Below are 22606 nucleotides of genomic sequence, written 5' to 3'. Positions count from 1 at the left end.
TCGAGTGTTTATCAATTTTAGTACACAATCATTGTGTTTTGATCGGTGCAGTAACCCACAAGTCGCAGGATCATGTTTTCGATAGTTGGGTTGAACAAGGTTGTCGAAATAATACGAAGTTGATCTTAGCGCACTTCAAAACTCAAGGTCAAATTTTCTCAAACCAGGGAGAATGATACAGATAAAAACCGGGTTGATTCAAAATCTAATTTTATTTTTCATATTTTTATTGTTTAGAGATGTGGGTAGATTTTGGATTAGTTTTTAAGAATTATATTTATTTTAGGAATTAGGGTTACATTTCTTCTTTAAATAATTTTTAGTTACTTTATTTTTTTTTAGAAGATAGTCCGTCATTTTTTTTTTGTAACTATTACCAAGTTCTACTTTCATTAAGTATTATTCATCTAAGCATTAGATAGAGTTAAGCCTTTTAAGATGGTTTGTTTTAGATAATATTTTGGAGTAGTTATCTATTAGGAAAAAAGAAGGTATGTTTCTACAAGGAGGGCTCGGTAATACCTATCTTTTTAGGATGGGGTGATTAGTTAGATTTGCCTTCTAAATATTGGGCTTGATGTTAAGATGAAAAATAAAAGTGGCGTGAGGTCATTGCCTCTTTGGAGGGATAAATAGGTTATCGTTTTTTTTATTTTTAGAAAGGTTGGTTTTTTATAAGAGATAAACCTTGATGCTTTTTTTAGGAAGGATGATCCTTAGGTGTAATATGGAATCTTTTGATAGAAGGGAAAAGGTTATATAGAGCCGAGGCTCTAAACCATCAAATTGGAGCCTACCTCGAAAATTTCACTAGGAGTGGTTGTTTTGATGCCCAAATATCTTCAAATTGATCATCTCGGCATCAAGATGCACGAACATGAGAAAAAATTGGATTTCAAGTTTTGGAAGTAGTGTATTTTGTAACGTATTTTTTGACCGTCAATTTCATGATTTTCAAGTTTTTATTGATCTATTGATCTACACTATTTTTTAAGCTTTGAACTTTGTAGATAAAGATGAAAATATATTTTAAGGCTATCACAAAGATTTCCAATATTGAAACAACATTTGTCGATACTATTTGAAGATAGGCTCTAATTTGATTGTTTAGAGCCTAAGCTCTATACAAACCACACCCTTTATAAAAAGGACGCACCTTATTGTAAAAGGGAGATTTGAATTTTATGGAATAAAGTAAGTGTTTCTTGGGGGAACGGAGAGAGAGGCTCCTTTGTAGGTGTTTTTTCTTCTCTTGAATTTGGTCTATGCTAGAATACTCGTATCCGTGCGTTTTATTCTTTCTTCTTGTAATATCCTTCATGATTTGTATTTTTCTCTCTTAAATACTATTGTTTGCCGAGAAATTTTATCCTGCGTCGGGTGGTATCAAACTGTAGCCAATTATTATGGATCGTAGTGTTTTTTCGACTAGCCTCATGGCTTGTGGACAAGGTCTATGGCCAGGCATTGGGACTCAACCCATCCAACGAGAGCGAAACCTTCGAGCTCTCCGAGAGATAGAGAACAAAAGTTTGAGAAGGCAAGTAGAAGACCTGACCATGTGTATGGCGTAAAAACTAGCTTCGACACACTATGATGACAGTAGTGAGTTGGACATTATTTTCGAGAACCTGTTCCATACCAACGCTCTATGTCGGGAGCCTCATGATCGGGAGAATAATCTATTTCCTCATAGTCGGGAGATTGATCTATCTAGGCATGATGAAGAACCAGTTGAAGTTGAAGAACGTGTAGTTTTGGATCTTCAATTGCAATCATCATTCTTGGATGTCACAGGTAATCCTATCTTTGATAAAGATCTTGTTTTTTATGAAGAACAAGATGAAGAAAAAGAAGATATCCTTGAGGCAACAAGGATATCTGATTTTCTTATCAATAGAGAGGGGGAGAATCGGGATATTGATGATCCCAGAGGATATCGAGCCTATGGAGTTGTATAACAAAGAAACATATGTTGACTTGATCCCAGAGGAGATCGAGCCTATGGAGATGTATGACAAAGAGGATCTTCAATTGCAATCATCATTCTTGGATGTCACAGGTAACCTCATCTTTGATGAAGATCTTGTTTTTTATGAAGAACAATATGAAAAAAAAGAAGTTATCCTTGAGGCAGCAAGGATATCTAATTTTCTTATCAATGGAGAGGTGGAGAATCGGGATATGATGATCACAGAGGAGATCGAGCCTATGAAGTTGTATGATGAAGAAAAATATGTTGACTTGATCCCATAGGAGATCGAGCCTATAGAGATGCATGACAAAGAAACATATGTATACGTGGTGTACCTAAAGGTTAAGTTTGTAAAAATTTTGCAAGTTTATGTGGCTGAAAAATCTACCAATAACAAACATTTCCTCAAGCGTTTATCAGTTTCAGTGCACAATCGTTATATTTTGATTTTTGTAGTAACCCACAGGTCGTTATGTTTTGATGGTTGTAGTAACCCACGGGTCGTTATGTTTTGATCGTTGTAGTAACCCACAGGTCGCAAGATCATGTCATTATGTTTTGATTGTTGTAGTAACCCACAGGTCGCAAGATAGTGTCGTCGATAGTTGGGTTGAAGAAGGTTGACGGACTAATACAAAGATGATCGTAGCGCACTTTAAAACTCGAGATCAAGTTTTCTCAAACCATGGGAGAATGATGTAGATAAAAAACGGGTTGATTCAAAACCTAGTTTTATTTTTCATACTTTTATGTTTTAGAGATATGGGTAGATTTTGGATTAGTTTTTTGGAATTATATTTATTTTAAGAGTTAGGATTACATTTCTTCTTTAAATATTTTTTAGTTACTTCTTTATTTTTTTTAGAAGATTCATTTGTTTTTTTTGTAAGTATCAGCAAGTTAGATAACTTCATCTAAGCATTAGATACAGATAAGCCTTTTAGAATGGTTCGTTTTAGATAATAGTTTGGAGTAGTTATTATTCGGGAAAAAGAAGGTACGTTTCTATTAGGAGGGCTTGGTAATAGTTGTCTTTTTAGGACGGGGTCGTTTTAGATAGATTTGCCTCCTCAATATTGGGCTTGATGTTAAGATGAAAATAAACTTGGCGTGAGTTCATTTCCTTTTAGGAGGGATAAATGGGTTGTCTTTTTTATTATTTTTAGAAAGGTTGGATTTTTACAAGAGATAAACTTCGACCTTTTTTTCGGAAGGATGGTCCTTTGGTGTAGTATGGAATCCTTTTATAAAAAGGACACACCTTAGTGTAAAAGGGAGATTTGAATTTTATAGAATAAAGTAAGTGTTTTTTGGAGAAAGAGAGAGGTCCCTTTGTAGGGGTTTTTTCTTCTCTTGAATTTGGTATGTGCCCAGAATATTTATATCCGCACTTTTTATTTTTTTTTTCTTGTGATTTCTTACACAATTTTTATTTCTCTTTTTTAAATGCGGTTAATTTTATCATTGTTGTATGCCCGGAAATTTTATATTGTGTCAGGTTGATACCTTATATTGTAGAATTAAGGTGAACCTCAAAATTCTATTGGAAAATGATATTTTGAGATTGAAAAGACCATCTAATTGATCATCTCAACATTCAAGTGTATGGTTATGGACAAAAATAAATAAATAAAGAATTCAATTCTTAAAAATAGTACATCTTGCAACACATTATTTGGAGCGTCCATTTTCAAGATTTTCATGCATTTGAACTATTTTTGGAACTCAAAATTTTATAATTAGAGTTGAAAATAGATTCTTCGGCCATCCTAAAAAAATTTGACACTAAAAGGATCATCCTTTGACACGAAGTTTAGAGGTCACCTTTGATTGTTTAACATTTCAATCTTATGCAAACCTCGCCCTTTTTTCAATTACTTACTGAGTATTCTAATTTGGATCCCAAAATTTCAGACGAAGAGAACTCATATAAGGGTTGCAATGGGTCGGGTGGCCCAGTCTAGTCAGCCCGGCCCTAAAAAACATGTGCTTATGTGGCCCGAGGGTTGGGCTGGGGGTCAGGCAACCACAGTCGGGCCGAGGCCGAGCAACCACCGTTGGGCTGGGTCGGCTAGGGCTGATGTTTTTTTTTCCGTCTTTTTTGCAAATTTATTTGGCCAGACCTTGATAGGGCTTGGGCCATTGCCTTTTATCCTGGATAGGGTTAGGGCCATTGCCTTTTATCCCTAGATAGGGCCGGGCCAGGCCGGTGCCTTTTTTGCTTGGTTAGGGTCAGGCCGTGCCAAGGCCGGCCCTAAGGGGACTAGAGCCAGTGTCAGCTCGGCCCAGCCCTGGCCATTGCCTTTCCCTACTTATAAGCAAGAAAACCAATACACGGTGTTCTCTTTTATTTTTTCAATTCACACTCTTCCATCTAGATAAGGAGCTACTTCCGTGTCGTCATTTCTTTTGAAGGTCAAGAAAACTAATGGGCTTTGGCGATAGGTGGTGTTCATGGGTCAAATGAGGCATTTCTTCATCGTACTTTTCAATACTAATAAATGGTAAGGCGGTGGATTCTTTAAAGCATCAATGAGGCTTAGACATAGGGATCCTTTGTCACATCTCTTATTCACAATTATGACAGGACCTTTTAGTCAGATGGTTGAGAGTCTTAACGTTAGTGGCTGGCTCAGTGAATTCCCCTCTTCTATTAATAGCCCAGGATGACCCACCTATAATATGTGGACGACATTTTATTCTTCTGTAAAGTCTCGCTTGTTGAAATCAGAAATCTCTGGCTATTTCTCAAATGTTACAAGTTGATTTTGGGCATTAAAGCTAATTTCAAGAGGACCAAACTGATTGGTGTTAATTGCAGGGACGGTTTGGTTGTGAATTGGCACACGAGCTAGGCTATGAAACTGAAGCATTCCCTTTCAAGTATTTAGCCTTACCTCTATGTGACACTAGACCGACCAGAGATATATGGAATCCAATAGTAGAGACGTTCCCATACAAACTTGATTCGTGGAAAACCGGGTTACTTTCCATAAGAGGTGGACTTACGCTGCTAAAGGCAACTTTGTCCAATCTTCCAACATATTATATGTCACTTATCAAGGCACTAGGACAGCTTGTCAAACAATTAGAAGCTTTAATGCGCAACTTTCTGTGGAGTGGTTCAAATAAAAGGAAGAAATATCCTTTAGTGAACTGGAAAACAGTTTGCCTTCCAAAGAAAGATGGTGGCTTACATTGAACGATTTGCTCTGTTCAATGATGCTCTGCTCATAAAATGGTAGTCGAGAATGGTAGAAGGGAGTATACCCAGTGGAAGATGATGTTAGAAGCTAATTATGGGTCGGACTCGCAAGGTTTTTTAATCATAAATCCTTGCTCTAGCACATCCTCTTCACCTGTTTGGAGGGACATCGATAAGAAGTGCAGTAACTTATTCCTAGCCCATTCTATTATATGATCGAAGAGGGTAAAAACACTTTTTGGCATGCAAAGTGGCTAGGGGATTCACCACTTAAATTTCATTTCCTGGAGCTCTTTCAAAAGACTAACTGAAAGAATAGTACTGTTAAGGACTTAGCTGTGGGAGAAGCACGAAATACTCGATGGGAAATTGCTTTTAACGTATAGAAGAGTGGAAGAAGGAATAATGCCCGGGCTTAATTGGTTAGCGCTTGACGATTTGCAACGCCACGCTTTAGACCCAATTTTTACACAAGGTAGGGGCCCTCTCCCCACTTACTCACCCAAAAAAAAGAGTGGAGGATGAAATTGCAAATCCGTTTGGGGTTGGTTTTTTAATTGGCCGGTAATGTTATTTGGTGTGATAGCTCTCAAAAGACGGGCGCTACTCGATCAGATATATATATACACAATTTTGAGCAGTGATAGATATTTCCAGCCCTCTCCAGCAGCAATCTGGTGTGGAAATTCGAAGTTCCTCTACGAGTGAGAATGTTCCGGTGGCTTGCCGTAAGGGATCAAACGTTATCAGTTGAACAATTGCAAAAGCAAAGCGTTGTAACTACCAATATTTGCCTTATTATAAGGGCGTCTTTAATAACAGGAAGCTAAGGGGAGGAAGAAATAACTTCTCCATGACTATATCCCCAATGTCTCAGAATGATTCTGGGCCGATCTGACGATCACAGATGTCCGGTGGTATTTGAATTTTAGTTTTTTTCTACAAATCCAAATCACTCGAAATTTTAGACACCTATTCATAAAAAATAGGTGAATATTTGAGAAATATCGAACAAATATTTTACATGAAATAAATTGACCAAAATACCCTCGAAAAGTTTTGAGAGGTATTTTGGTCATTTTATTTTTTACGGATATTTTTTTATATATTTTTATTAGATGCGCCTTGATGAGAAGAACACTATGATAAAATTTCAAGTGATTTGGGTTTGTACAAAAAAATTAAAATTCAAATACTACAAGACATCCATGATCATCAGATCGGCCCAGATTGAATCTGAACCGTTAGGCTCATATATTCATATGAGCTAATGGGCTAATCCCATATTTTCCCATATATATATATATATATATATATATATATATATATATATCATACAATATACTACTAAAATAATTATAAAATATTATATTATATATTATATTATGTTATTTGTATTATATATAACATATATATTTATGTAATATTCCAACAAGTTGTCAAACACAGATATCTAAAACTTCTTTAACATTCCAACAAGTTATCAAGACACCCAAAACTTAAAGCTTCCTCTGAGATCTTTCTTCTCAACAAAGAAGAACTTAACATTGCTTTTCAGTTATCAAACACACCCTTAAAAGTGATGCTGAGATGACCAACTAGTTTTACCATGCCCATTTGCCCTTTCACTTTGGCATTGGATTTTAAGTTTCATTTCGCTTTGGATAATTTGCCCTTTCGTTTTGGCATTGGATTTTAAGCGAGTTTCATTTGGCTTGGATAACACCCATGTCCCACTTTTCACCAAGTTGGGTATTCGATTATTGGGCATAGCCATGGCCTCAATTATACGGTACATTTGGAAAGAGAGAAACCGTAAAATGTTTCAAAGAATATTGAGGTCACTGGAGCAAATTATGGACTTTGTTAAGGCTTATATGGTCATGTGGGCCAAAGCTTGAAAGGATTTCAAAGGAGTCACCAAAGAGGATATGATTGGCAACCTTCTTGAACTGCTACATTTAAAATCTAGGTGCCAAAAAAGAGACCCTATATGGTTTCCACCCATGGGTGAACCTAAACTTAACTAAACTTTGATGGAAGTTCTTATGGTCTACATCAACAGGCAAAGTGCCAAGGCCTTTTGAGATCGCATGAGGGAAAAGTCATCTATACATATACAGTATCCTTGCCACCCTGTTATGCAATACAAGCATAATTGTGGGCTTTGAAAAATTGGTTGGTTCGACTCCGACAGTGGTATGGACAGCTGATTGTGGGCTTTGAAGAATGGGCTCACAGGGCGATGAACAGGTGATCATCCAAGGAGACTTGACGAATGCCAACTTGGTGCAAGGACCACCGGAAAGTGCCATTGAATCTCAGATGAGTATTTGACGAGAATATGTTCATACTGTCCACTAGGAAAGTGGACTTTTGTCACATTCATCGAGGGAGGAACAACGAGGCTGATTCTCTAGCTAAGTAATCTCTCCTTTACCCCCACTAGGCTCCTTTTCTGGTCTCCTTTCCATTTTTCTTCTCTCTGCTCTATCCTCATTTTTTTTGTACTTTCCTTAGCGCTTGTACACCACTCATTGTACAATCTGCTTTACTCAATGATCTTACGTAGTGTCAAAGCAAACATGTTCTATGCACGTGAAAACATAAACAAAAATAATGGAAATGTCCCTGTAAATAAATGTTAAAAGGAGTGTGTGAAATATGAAACCCACTTCCAAAGTCAAGTTCAGCACGTTGGCGTGAACCACTCTTCTGCCCAAGTACTGAACCCACAACAAACAGCTCATATGAACCATCCCTTGCTGCAAAGGGATAGCTGGAGCAAAATGTAGCCCACTTTTGTAATTTCATGTATAACACAATAGCCAACTCCCTTGTTATAATGGAATTCTTATCCAGAAGTCGAGAAAGACGGATTCTAGGATCTGTAGATGAAGCCTAGTGTAGAGCTAGAGATTCTAGGATCTATAGATGAAGCCTAGTGGAGAGAGAGAGAGAGAGAGAGAGAGAGAGAGAAAAGGCTACATAAACAGAAGAGCATATGACCAACCCAAACACCAAGCCAAAGCTGTAGGCAATGATTTTAGATACAAAGGAACAACAGCTTAATGTACAATTGTCCGGATGCTTCAAAATGGTGAGGGTGTCCATGTCAGATACTTCAAAAACCTATATATTGTGAGTGTATCCACGTCAGATACTTCAAAAACCTATGTAAAATCTCAAAAACCTATGTAAAATCTCAGCAAAAAACTGATGGTGTAGCCAGCCATGTCCATAGTCATTCCCATCCATGCATCATACATTCTAGGTCAACAATGCCAGTCATATATCATTTGGCCACTTGAATGAGAGAAATATCAGCCGGCATCAAAATCGGGCATAGAAATTCACCTTTAAGTTGCACTGTAACGGAGCCGTTCCTCATAATAGCTGATCAACTGCCAAACAACAAAAAGACAATCAAGATTGAGATGTGTTTCATAAGCAGGTAATTTATCACTAAACAAAGGTGATGTCAAGATTGCTCACCAAAAGGGGATAGTTTGCCCTTAAATACTTGTTATCAACCACTTCGTCTTTTCCGTCAGTTCTACAAATGCAAAAGGTTAGCAATGGAGTGATCATAGGGTTTCTCCTTTTCATCTCTTAAATTGCTTGATAAAATTGAAAGGTTCTAAATTTAAACCAAATACACAAGAAAATGGATACACCAAATGCACTCACTGAAAGAAACCAATATGTACATTGCATTGTTAGCAGATGCAAATGGAGGTTAGCAGATGCAAATGGAGGTCAACTTCCATACTACTGGCAATGCCAATGATTCAGAGCTAAAAATCTTCAAATCACAATTCTTGAACTTTCCTACTTGGCAGTCACTAAAGAGAAAATCACAATACTAGTTACACATTCATCTTCTTCTTCTTTTTTGTGACTTCCACTTACATTGATTAGCAAATGCAAACAAATATAACAAACAATTTGTTTTGTTTTATTAAATGTTGGCAGGACAGAAGTAACAAATAATCGCCTGATGCATTGTCATTCTGGGCTTATTTACTTGAACAATCTGATAATTGTGCAAAATCAGCCAAGTTAGTGATATGATCTTTACCAAAGGAAAAAAGAAAGAAAAACTCTTGGCAGGAGTGCATGAAGGTAATCAGACGCAAGAAGTCAAAAAGGAACAAACCATAACTCCAAGAAAATGCCAAAAGAAACAAAAACCATTTCTGCGCCAAGCTTTGCAGGTCAGGAGAAAGAAACCAAACATGAACAGACCTGAAACAACCAAAGGTATGAAGAGGCATTGCATGTTGCACAATACCTTGGGTTCATACTAGCATGTGGATAGACCAAGTGCTGATCTCCAAGTGCCCTTTTCAAGGTGGAAACCAGTCTTTTGTTGGCACACTTCTCCGCTTTTTGGTTGTATCTTCTATGTTTCTACCAATACAAGTTACTTACAAAATTGGAATAGATAATAATTCTGTACAAGTTTGCTGCTATTTCTACTCTTCTATTAGTATGTATGATACACTTGTTTCTTTCTATCGTCTTCATTCCTCGTATGAAGGGTTTCAACTTGTGAAGTTTGCAAACACTTTCCAACCAACAGAACCACTGAGGGGCCTACATCCATTACAAGCACCCACTAACCAGAGAAGGCCATTCCTTTGAATAACAGAAAATTTCTCGTAAGATACAGATAACTGTTTCTTATTCTACTTTTTTTTTAAAAAAAAGGTTTAAGATATGGATAACCTTCAAATAGAACTTTGGAGATTATCACTGATCAACTGGGGTGTTGATACCAAAAGTCATGCCCTGCACACTATAGACAAGAAGATAATACTCTTTTAAGTTTTTATAAATTTGAAGAAAAAATAATACATTGATAAAATTAAAGAAGCAACCAGTAATGCATGGCTGTCACATTTGCAAGCCAGCAAACAAGGGGGCATTTCCAAAAGCCTAAAACCCTATCCCTGGCCTCACGAAGACACCATGGCTGGTTTTGACGTGGCCATGGCCTAACAAAGACACCATGGAACCCCTAAACCGCCACCTCCACCAGCCCCTCCCCCACCTCAACCCACCCTGCCCCTGCTCCCCCACCCTTTCCTCCTTAAAATCCATTTTTGATGGTTCAAGGACCCAAACTGCAGATTCATCCTGTTAAATTCTCAGATCAACACCTGAAAACAACAAGATTTGGAGTCCTAAACATACCCCATTTTGCCTGCTATCTCAACATCTGATCTAAACTGCCCTTTCAAGCGGAACATAAATCAATCAGAATTGCACCATTTTAGAAGCTCCACATCCATTTTTTTGGGGTGGAAATGGATTTGTAGGCGTTTAGCGGAGTTTTCGGGTCCTCACTCTATCAAAATGATGGATTTTGGGGGATGGGGCCTTATGGTGCTTTTGGTGTGGCCGTGGCAGCGCCAATGTGTTTTCTAACGATGCATATATATATATATATATATATATATATATATATAGGAAAAAGCTAGGATTAGCCCACTAGCTCATATGAACATATGAGCCCAACGACCCAGATTGAATCTAGGTCGATCTGACGGTCACGACCTCATTTTGTGTTTGAATTTTAATTTTTTTTCTACACATCCAAATCACTTGAAATTTTAAGCGTGTGTTCTTCTCATCAAGGCGCACCTAATAAAAATATAAAAAAATTTATTCACGAAGAAATTGACCAAACTACCCCCGATACGTTTTGGGGGTATTTTGGTCAAATTATTAATTTATTTCATGTAAAATATTTTTTTTGATATTTTTCGAAGATTCGACTATTTTTTATGAACACACTCATAAAATTTCAAGTGATTTGGATTTGTAGAAGAAAAATTAAAATTCAAACACTATCGGACATCAGTGATCGTCAGATCGGCCCAAATTCAATCTGAGCCGTTGGACTCATATGTTCATATGAACTAGTGGGCTAATCCCAGCGTTTTCCATATATATATATATATATATATATATATGGGAAGAGATCCTGTCAGCCCAATGGCGTTTTGCTACAGTAAACGCCAACGGCCCAGATTGAATCTTGACCGATCTAACGTTCCCGAATGTCCGATAGTATTTGAATTTTAATTTTTTTTCCACAAATCGGATTGATCTGAAATTTAGAGCGTGCGTACATAAAAAATAGGTGAATCTTCAAAAAATATAAAAAAAACATGTTTTACACAAAAAAAATTGACAAAAATACCCCTGTAAAGTTTTGGCGTATTTTGGTCAAAAATATTTTGCAGATTATTTGTTTTATATTTTTATTAGGTGCGCCTTGATGAGAAGAATATACACCTAAAATTTCAAGTGATTTGGATTTATAGAAAAAAATTAAAATTCAAACACGAAAAGAGGTCGTAACCATCAAATCGGCCCAGATTCAATCTGGGTCATTGGCATTTACTATAGCGGTCAGCTAGTAGGCGAATAGAAACCACTCCCTATATATATATATATATATATATATATATATATATATATATATATATATATAGATATATATGAATGAAAGAGAAAGAGTAATGTTGAGAAATCATCTCAACCTAACATACATCATACATCTTGTGGAGAAACTTCTACCATTCCATACTAAACACTGTTAGCCAGATGGTCAACCATCCCACTCCTATCAGCAAGTAACATGTAAATCTAATTTCAAGCTTCTTTATTTTTGCTTTTAGTTATGGGTAATTTTCAATGTCTTTCTTTCGGACATTTTATTCAGGTATGTTGTAAGTTTTTCTAATGGATGCAGTTAGCATGCAGCCAATGTAGAAATCCGGGCTTGGCAATAAATATATTTTTTAAATATAATTTGATCCTAATTTTTAGAGAATATACAATATTTAACATGGAGATCATGAATATGAAGATAAAAAAAATTGAAAACTAGAAATAATAATTATATTAAGAAAACAGTTGGACCGTTAGTTACAATTGTTTTTAGATGGACCACCTATTTGCATCCATCTTTAAGATGGATGCTTTATACCTCTGGACTGCATATTGTAGAAATGTGGTCCAGCCCGCATGCAACAATTGTTCTTTTCTAATATTTTGCTATATATATTTTTGTTTATTTTGAACTTCTAGTTTGGGATTTTTACAAATATAGCACAATCGTCTGAATTAATTAGAAAAACTTGTCCACAATTGACTTGCATGAATAGGCCTATGACAGGCCACCTGCATTTTGGTAATCCAATTTTGCCAATGAATGAGTCTTTTCTGGTTTAACATATCAGAACCTAGCAAAGTCCTAATGTTGCTTATTTTTAACCGGAAACAAAACATCTCAAGTTCCGATAGACTTTTCGGTTATGTTAGTCCATTTTTTTGTATTTTAGAAAATATAAACCTGTCAAATTACAAGAGGCTCGATTAAGATAACAAAACCTGATGAACTCTTACCGGTCCTTCATAACCACAAGACAACAATTGATTGCAATTTTACTTTTAATAACTATCTTTGTAGCTCTATAATGTTTCAATTTATGCTCCTACCTATTATCTGGATATACCAAGAGAGATGTACAGTCTAATGAGGCTACTACAAAATATTTACTCATAGGTGGGGCAAGCTCTTCTATTCTGGTCCATGGTTTCTCTTAGCTATACAGTTCATCCGGGGTTTACAATAGCTACTTTTCTTAAGACAACAAAATACATCAGATTCTAATAAGCCGTTCATCAGACAAAGTTTACAATAATAATGAAACCACATGGTGTAAACATAAGAAAAAAGAAAAGAATAAATGAATAGAACGAACATTTTCAAAAAAGATGTATCATTATTTCAAAGTAACTCGTTCAACAAAGAAATTGTGTAGAACGCTATCTGTAAATAGGCATTTTGGGACCCTTAGACCATAACAATTTGCAGTTTTATTTTTATATTTAAACAAAAATATAACCTATCAGATCTGGCAAGCATTTTGAAACATAGGGTTTGCAATGGCTACTTTTCTTAAGAAAACAACCATGTCAGAACCCGACATGCCCTTCGACAAACAATGCTTATGATACATTGCTTTAAAAGCCAGGCAGAAATCTGTTTTCAAAGGATATTCCTACAGGCTGCATTTTATTTTATTTCTATAATATACATTAAAAGGCGACAATTACAAGCTCATTTCTCACTTTCTTTTAAATTTAAATTTCCAACTTCCCTCCTTTGTTGCCCTTCACTCAAAAGCAGATCCCAAGTGCACAATAGATATGAATTTTGAAAATCTATCGCTGCTGTTAGACACTCTTAACTTCAAAACTTCATAAGTCTAACCATGCTAATGCCATTCTTAAGTGGCTTATAACAGTGCCATTCCAAACTGGCCATTAATATCTCAAACAATGGTTTAGTTTTCATTTTTCTGTAGTTACTAGTGCGTAGAGATTGTGCATGGAAGCACCCAGAAGATTGCATTTTGTTTTCATTAGAAGATTCTTGACACAAAAATAAGCTCCATGCTCGAGAAAAGTAGGGACAGAACTCCTATCAAACACTGAGGCAAGAGTTCCTATGCGTCAACAAAAATTATCTCCATATTCATTGATTGTGACTCTTCTCCGAGACTTTTTTCATCATTAATCATTTATTATGTTTTTAATTATTTTGTCACAATATACAAACAAAGGAATGTTAGGCCTATTTATAGATAGCCTTCTACAGCTATATTCTCATTAAGTTCATCATTTAATAATTTTTGAAAATAAACTCTCCACCTTTCATTAACTTCTTCATCCTTCACCAAGACACATTAATCCTCACTCTTAATGCATTTAATATGATCTAGATCCCTACATGTTTTCTCTTTCACTTTCAGTTAATTTGAAGCCATCTTTTTCACCATTTCTTGTTCCCATTTTACTATACAGATTATCATATGCCTTAAGTTTAACCTTACTTACCATTTGTTTAGCATTTTTCAATGACATTTTATATTCTTCCAAGTCTTGATTCATTTCTATTATACTGCCAAGTTTTATAATTATTCTTCTTTTCTAATGCCCATAACATTTAGTTCATTATTATCAATGAATTGTAAACTTTGTCCAATGAATGGCCAGTCGGAATATGACAAGTTTGTTTTCTTAAGAAAAGCAACCTTATCTTAAACCTTATAGTCTAAAATGGTTGTTGGCATCTGACAAGTCATGTTTGCTTAGAAAACAGATTTGCAACATGTTGTGGATTTGGTAGTTCCAAACACCTATCACAATTTGAAAAGTTTTATTTTCTTAATTAGGCACGATGTAGTCCGACAGGTTTATATTTTCTTAAAATAAATAAAAAAAGGAACATGCAACGATAGAGCTAATTGGGACTCGACAAGTTTGGATTTCCCAAGTTTGGCTTCCTCTAAGAGTTAGAATGAAATATTTCATAAACATATAGTGATGAAAGGCCTATCAGAATCCCAAAGGTCATGTTTTCCTTTAAAATAAAAAAGCAATATATTATAACCATCAGGACTACAAAATCTTGTTCTTATTCAAACAAAAAGCAAAAATTTATATGTATTGATGTAAAACTGGAATGACTTGTACCAAAATGCACACTTGACCTATTAGAGGCCAATTTGTACAAAGTGATGGCAGACAAGCTTCTATGATTGATTTGGACTACGGATTGTTCTATACTTGTGAAATCCCTTCTACCTTTTGTTTTGATGACTTGGTTTCTTGGGGCCAGCATTTCCATTGTGCATTAATAGTTCTAATATGTCAGACATAACAAAAGCTATTTATATTTCCTGATAATTTTATGATACATTAGGAAATAACTTACATATTATAAGTTTGTGATAAAACATGGGGAATATATCTCCATACCCCTTATTTTTAGGTTTCATTTCACAATAGACCCAAGGTTTTAAACGATATCTTGGGGCATAGAAACTGTAGATTTTATTTCTTCTAACCCCCTGAGCTACTTTAAACCTGTATCTTTTAGGCCAAACAAATCTAAAAAGACATACCTTTTCTAAAAGCCATCCTCCCAAACTTCTTTTTCTCTCCACGCACCCCTTCTCTCTCTCCATCTTTCCCACCTCTAACCCCTCTCCCTCCTCCCGCTCTCTCTACCCTCCCTCACCATTTTTCTCTCTATCTTTCTCTCTCTACCCTCTCTCACTTTTTCTATCTCTCTCTCTCTACCCTCCCTCACCGTTTTTCTTTCTGATCTTTCTCTCTACCCTCCCTCAATGAGATCCATAATGTCGAACCTTGGGCCTTGTATAGCTCAGAGAGAGAACTCATTCGGATCATTTAGAGTGAGAAATTGAGTTTTTCTTTAAGATACTCTTTGGCCTATCATTCAAAGACTTCCCCTTGAGGTCCATCTCTCCAATGCTCTCCTCTGATGAGAGAGACTTTGGAACTGCTTGTTGAAAGCAAAGCAGTGAAAACAGAGCAGCATTGAAAGTGGTAATTCTTATGGTTTTCGAATTTTCAGTAGTCCGTGCTGATCATGGGTTCTAATACCATGGAACTCACCGGAGAGTATTTTTGCTGAGTTTTTGGCCTATTGAGCCTAAACACTATCTTGGGTTTGGGATTTCAACGGAGGTGGAATTCACGTTTTTTATTTGGGTTTGGGGTTTTCTAGAGAGAGAGAGTATTGGAAGGGAGAGCTGGAATTCTAGTTCTGATATGGGTTTTGTTTACAGAGAGTATTGGAAATATGGGTTTTATTCAGAGAGATACAGTGGTGGAATTTTCGTTTCTGATATGGGTTTTGTTTATAGTGGAGGGGGAGAGATGGAATTCTCGTTTTGGATTTAGAGAGAGAGAGAGAGATGGGGGGAGTGGACCTGGGACTACCCGCTTTTCCCTGCAGGTTTTCATGCATTAAATGAAATAGCCATGAAAAGCAGAGAGACAGAGCTTGAGATGCTGCATTTTAGAGAGAGAGAAAGAGAGCACCGAAAAAAAGCAGAGAAATGTGGATCAAAGTGTAAGGAGAGAAGATGGGTGATGGTCCATTTCTGACAGAGAGAGAGGTGAGAAGTTACCGGGAGGAGAGAGAGAGAGAGGTGTTTGGATAAACACGGGAAGAGAGAGAGGTGTTTGGATAAACATGGGAGGAGAGAGAGTGAAAGACTCAGCAAGAGAGAGAAAAAGAGAAGTTTTGGATATATCAATGAAAAGAGAGAAGGGAATGGATTTAGAAAGAACATGTCTTTCTCACATTTGTTTAGGTTAAAAAAAAGGTTTAAAGTGGCCAGGGGGTTTGAAGATATTTTTTGAAACTTCGGGTTCATTAAGAAATGAAATCTAAAAATAGGAGAGATGGAGATATTTTCCATGTCCATTATGCATACACGTAAAACCAAATATCCTTAAAGCTAATATATAAGAGTGACAAAAAATAATTACATCAATGTCCATAGTAATTATAAAATTACAAGGACAAAACAATGCACATGCATCTCAACAAACCTCATGCGCTTATGCAAGCACTCAAAGAAACAATAAAGCTATTTATTTTCATGATAATTTACAATTTTATGATAAATTAGGAAGTAACTTACATAATCTAAGTTTGTGATAAAACATATTGGTATTTATGAAACAACAGCCATGCCCATTATGCATACGTCTCAGACCAAATATCCCTTAAAGCTAATATATAAGAATGACATAAAATAATTACATCAATGTACATAGTAATTATAAAATTACAAGGACAAAACAATGCACATGCATCTCAAAAAACCTCATATGCTTGTGAAAACACTTGAACAATCAAAAAACCCTTAAACTAGAGCAATACGAATATATGGATGACCATTTAGTAACTAGACAGTTATGTCTCTCAGGTTAATGACGCCACCATATGTGGTTAAAACTGTCAAGAAACACGACTAGTAGCTATTTTGGTGTCACTAGCATTATCTCCAAGAAGCATTGATAGATACTTTTACGTAAACTGCCAGAACAATAATAGAATCCAGAGCCATATATTTCATTAGAGACTACTAGAATGACTTAGTATTCAACCTCCGTAAATAGACTTAAGTACTGTATGTTGTTTCTAATTGTGCAAACAAGTAAATCTCCAGCAAAACCACAATATGCAGGGGTAGATCTAGCTAGCAGAGACTGGGTCTAGTGTCTATTATACGCATTACATAACATTATCATTGATGAATTGATCTCATATGAGAAGTACAGCATGTGAACAAATAGGCTCACCACGTGCTCTACATCAGCACAATCGAGTCCAGGGATATTAAATAGAAATTAGCAAGTATCAATCAATATCAAACTTCAGCAAGGGGAGGATACGCCTATTAAGATTTCAGTCTCTTGCAATGCTCGATGTGAACCAGCAAATTTCCAAAAGAAGTTCCAACGAATACTTACTTTCATGATACCTTTGCCTGATATCTTAGGTCAATAATCCAGAAAAGTAGATAGATTGAAGAAGATGTTGCACATAAAATTAGAGCTGGTGGGCGAAGTGGAGATGTGCAACAAGAGCTTTATGCCAATGAAGCTGAAGGGGAAGTTCTATAGGATAGCTGTGAAACCAGCTTTGTTTTTTTGGACAAAATGTTGGGCGGTCAAAAAACAACATACCCATAGGATGAGTTTAGCGGAGATGAGAATGTTAAGATGAATGCGTGGCAAGACAAGAAATGATGGAATTCAGAATGAATATATTCGAGAGAACTTAAGGGTGTCTCCAATAGGCAACAAGATGAGGGAAAGTAGACTTAGGTGGGTTGGCCATGTGCAGTGCAGATCCAATACAGCATTGGTTAGGAGGTACAATTTGATTCATATGGCATGCTCAAAAATGGCAAGGGGAAGGCCCAAAAGGGCATGGAAAGAAGTAGTAGGAAAAGATAAGGGGACTTATGGTCTTATTGAGGATATGGCCCTTTATAGAGCAGAATGGCAAAACAGGATTCGTATAGCCGATCCCAAATAGTAGGGGATAAGGCTCTGATGATGATGATGACGACGATGATGATGATCCCTTTGCCATTATAGGTCTGAATCTAATGGAACTTGTTTAGATTACTTTTATCTACTTGATGAACAAAAGGCCCTAACAGTTTTAATAATCTAAATGTCACTAATTTAGATTATTTTTATTTACTCAATCAACAAAAAGCCCTAACATTTTTAATAACCTAAATGTCATTAATGTAACATGTTTAATCACCTTACACAGTGGGGTTTTGATGTTAAACACCTGAGATTCAATTATCTATCTCTAATTAATAAACTTCAATCCATAAAAATTCAAGAATTAGCTCTAAATAAATGTGAAATTTGATAAATTATAGTTTGTAAATTTAAGGCCTTCTATCGGTCAGTGGAGCTCCTATATTGTTAAATTTATGAGAAAATAGGATAAATTAAAGGGATTTTGGAGTTTGAAGGTACAAAAAGATGAAAATATACCTCAAGGACAATATAAAATCAATAACCTAATGACTGCATGCATGTCCTTGAAACTAATTCTGTTGTTTTGCTAGGATAAGGGTATAATATAAGAGATGGCCTACGATATGGCATGAACGTTTATGCTACATGTCCAAATACAAGAACAATCAACAAGTGTCAACATATATTGGCCCACCAGTATATGGCATTAAGAACCCAATAAACTTCATTATCAAAAAAAAGAACCCAATAAACTTGTAAAAGTGCTGATATTTGACACTAAGCTCAAACATACAAGGGGTGTTCTTTGCTAGAATCTTTTAATTTTGTCCCAAGCAGACCAATGGGGTGCAGTTATATCCTAAACCTAAAAAAGATATATAGCATATAAGTAGAACCCTAAGGGAGCGCATATCGGATATGTTTCACTCCAAACATGCATAGATCTCTTGAACCATAGTATAACCTCATCCAACTTAATTGACTCAATTAGAGCACACCAAGTCATTTACCAAACCCAGCGCAGGTCATTGGCCATTAATATTGGGCAAGAACCACATACCATAAGCAAGTTTCTTGTTTACTTAGGCCACACTTGAACTCAACAACACTAACTGAGTAATAGAGGAGAGGAAATTGAGTGCATGAGTGAGACAAACTTGGATGAAGACCTTGAAAGGCATGGTTTATATTTCTTCATATTTGACATTCTAGCCGAATGACAAATCTTAAATAAATCCTACCTAGCAAAGTACTCAACGAAATCAGACTCATGCACAAAGTCAGAATTTCAGAATAAAATATAACCATTAATACCTTCCACCCACCCACAAAAATAAAAAGCACTCTTTGGTAGATTAATAAAAGACTAAATACTAGTGATCAGATCCAACACTCAAGTCTCTTACCTCAAAACATTGAACAACACCGAGACATCTTGTACATTGTTCGTCGTAGAAGTATTGTAACTGATAGCCTTCAAAATCTTCGTGATCATTGGCTGCCCAGACTTATGGCACGGATCTAAAACCTTGTCAATATTTCGCGTACAGGCATCAATCTCCCCATTCTTAAGACTCATAGTTTCATTCAAATGCACACTCACGTCATCCTCCAACGAGTTTGTAACGGTTTCAACCAAAGCAGCATCCCTTTTGCAGTGCTCCAAATCATTATCATGAGAAGGCGCATCTTGCTTAAACCTCTTAACTGAACCCGATTTCCTCTTCTTGGCGCCAATGAACCGAGCCCCAATTGATGAATTTGGGCACTCACCAATTGTAGTATTAGTAGTTGTATTGGTAGTTGGGGTACCTTCAGAATTGCCATTAGGAGCAAGTGAAGCAACTTCACCTGAACCTTGCTCCTTGTTGATATTTGGGTCCTTCTTCTCTTCATGAGCACTGGGGTGGGTGGGTGTGATGTTTAACTCATTAACTTCAACACCATTGATATTGGAACCATTTGGTTGCTTGGCCACTTCCTCATTGTCTTCCTCTTCTTCCTCTCCTGTACCTTCGTCAGTTTGAGCATCCACAGAGGGGGGATCTGTAGCTTGATCGTCAGGAGAAGTGGGCTGAGATGCTGATGCTTCAATCCCAATTGAGAAGCCACTGCTACGCTTCTTCTTCCCTAGTGACAGAGATAAACCAGACTTGCGCTTCCGTTTCTTAAGAGGCCTTGAGCACCTATAACCATATCAGCGTCTTTCTCATAAAAATATCAGAAGACCCAAAACAAATTTTATTTATCAACATTTACTCTACTGAAGTCGCCCGGATTGACATTTTTTTCTAATAAGTAACCTTGTTTTATCATTCTGGCGCACTGGGCAATTCCACTTAAGAAGATCATCTACAACACCTTAACTTCAGTGACATGCTGTAACTCATATTTCATGCACTAAATTTACACGTTGTGCATTCATAAATTAGTGTTTGCGTTTGATTGAATAAGGTTTGTTATAGAAAGGGTTCAGATTTCTCATAAAAATACATCAAAAATTGAAAGATAAATTAAAAATCAATCCGAAGTTATGGAGGGGCAGCCTCAATCAAGCCCCACACGCCCCTATTATACTGAACACAAATGGCGTAAATTCATTTGGGGATTTTGGAAAGCAACGAGATTTTTTATCCTTTGCCCAAATAAAACAGGAACACAGAGAGGGGTCTGACTATATATTGCCCAAATAAAACAGGAATACAGAGAGGGTTCTAATTATATGAAGAGAGAAAGAACTTGCACCAAAAGGACGCAGGAAGAAAGAGCACCTCTCTTCGAAGGCTTCAATAACATCTGCGCAGGTCTGGACGTTCTCAACGGGCTCCCACGTGTTAGCAGTCTCAGGCCACCCACGCCTACATTACACCAATAAAAAATCCATGGAATATTTTGCAGTGAGAGAGAGAGAGAGGTTAATTAGACAGCAGCAACACAAGTGGACCACCTCTTCTCTCGCACTCGCCTAAATCAACCACTAACTCTGGAACCCACCTTAAAAAAACACCATACTCCCTCCCGCTCTCTCTCTGTCTCTCTAACTGTAGGCAAATTTAAGAAAGAGCAAGCAAGGAAGGCTTACCATTTGATAAGGTATTGAAGTTGGCCCTGCAAAAGGAAGCTCAGAATTGTAAGCTGAGGAGAGAGAGCGAGAGAATGTGTGTGTGTGTGTGTGTGTTTGTATATTATTTAGTAACAAGAAGGGTGATTTGTAAGCAGAAAATAAGAAACCTTGCGTATCCTTTTCTTTCTGATGTCCTCAATCTCATAAAACCCATCATCGAGCTTCACCTTCGAAACTTCCCTCTCCCCCTCTCCATCACCACCACCACCACCACCCCCACCACCAACACCAACACCAACACCAACACCAACACCAACCTGGCCAGGGCCAAGGCTCACCTTTCCCGACCCTCCCCCTCTCTTCTTCCCACTACTGCCCATGCCCTTGCTCTTCATCTCTCTCTTCCCCCCTCTTTCTCTCTCTATGGGTTTTGGGTAGATGAGCTATAGTTTCTCTCTCCTCCCCTGCCGTACTAAATTTCATCTAACACCCGTCGTATCCATGGCGCAGAGACAGAAATGGCGGAGTGCAGACTGATCACGCGACACGCACCCCCTGTTACCATCTACTTGCTAAAAGGGTGGAGTATATTATGGGCACCCATATGTTTTAGACCTTCACCCAAACGTTTTTGTTGGCCAAACCTGGATTTGTAAAACGCAGAGGCGACAAGAGTAGGTCTACCTCAGCGGATCACTTTGGACGAAATCGGTGGCTGAAGCCCTCATCTTTCTCATTTTTGCTTGTTTCATAGTTCACCTTACTCTTTCCCGCCCTATCCCCTGTTGCGAGCCTCAAAACATTGGAGCCCACTTAAGATTTTTTATTTTTTATTTTGGGAAATCAGTGGGGGATCATTAGCTCTTACCCATTTTATTGCTGAACAATGAAAAATAATGCTACAATCATCAAACGTTTTATTGCTAAACAATGAAAAATAATGCTACAATCATCAACCATCCCTTTCTCTAACATAACATTGGGAATATTATGCAAGATTAAAGGGTCTATAAGATGGGAAGCGAGTGTGCCACACGGTTGCTTTTGCTTTTGTTAGTGATACCGTCATTTTGCCAATGAGTCAGCAACAGTATTCACCTCGAGAGATATGCCATTATTGGTCTCCAAAGGATGAGAGTTTGGCCATGCAATTGGACTAAAGTTTGTGTTATTAGATTTATGTGGCTATAAAAAGAAAGCATTTAAGTGGGAGTGTGGTCCCTCATAGACTATACTAGGTAAATGATATTTGTTGATACCAAACTGTGCTTGACGATTTAGACCAGTCAGTTGGAAAATCCAAGGTATCAAGGCATAAAGAATAAACCTTGATGAGGTCGGAGCTTATGCCTAGATGAGTAAGCCGAGGGATTGTGTGAACCCTTGTGTGTGATAATAGGCCTACAGAGATGGGGGTCATCATCATCTATGTTCCATCACACAGCATGCA

The 22606-nt window shown here is 37.0% G+C and overlaps 1 protein-coding gene across 4 annotated transcripts; it reads right to left on the bottom strand.

Moving 5' to 3' along the window:
• Positions 1-8212: 8212 nt before the first annotated feature.
• On the bottom strand, positions 8213-22283 carry LOC18422649 (chromo domain-containing protein LHP1). 4 transcript variants are annotated; one of them, XM_011625494.3, is made up of 7 exons: positions 21324-22060; positions 21175-21200; positions 20864-20950; positions 19499-20278; positions 8676-8736; positions 8538-8584; positions 8213-8312 (listed from the first exon to the last, which is right to left on the bottom strand). In XM_011625494.3, the coding sequence occupies exons 1-6, from the start codon at positions 21549-21551 to the stop codon at positions 8540-8542; spliced, it is 1227 nt and encodes a 408-aa protein (XP_011623796.1). In that variant the 5' UTR covers positions 21552-22060; the 3' UTR covers positions 8213-8312; positions 8538-8539. The 4 variants fall into 4 exon arrangements, with proteins under 4 accessions (XP_011623796.1, XP_088716697.1, XP_006878581.1 ...); XM_088860571.1 differs by having other exon boundaries at positions 19499-20269; positions 21324-21918; XM_006878519.4 differs by having other exon boundaries at positions 8213-8584; positions 21324-22283.
• Positions 22284-22606: the final 323 nt, after the last annotated feature.

The sequence above is a fragment of the Amborella trichopoda genome, chromosome 3 (assembly GCF_054954075.1).
Source record: "Amborella trichopoda isolate Santa Cruz 75 chromosome 3, AtrichopodaSantaCruz75HAP2 v2.0, whole genome shotgun sequence".
In the NCBI taxonomy this organism is placed as follows: Eukaryota; Viridiplantae; Streptophyta; class Magnoliopsida; order Amborellales; family Amborellaceae; genus Amborella; species Amborella trichopoda.
The sequence above is the reverse complement of the archived record's forward strand: the minus strand, read 5'-3'. Positions and strand labels throughout refer to the sequence as shown.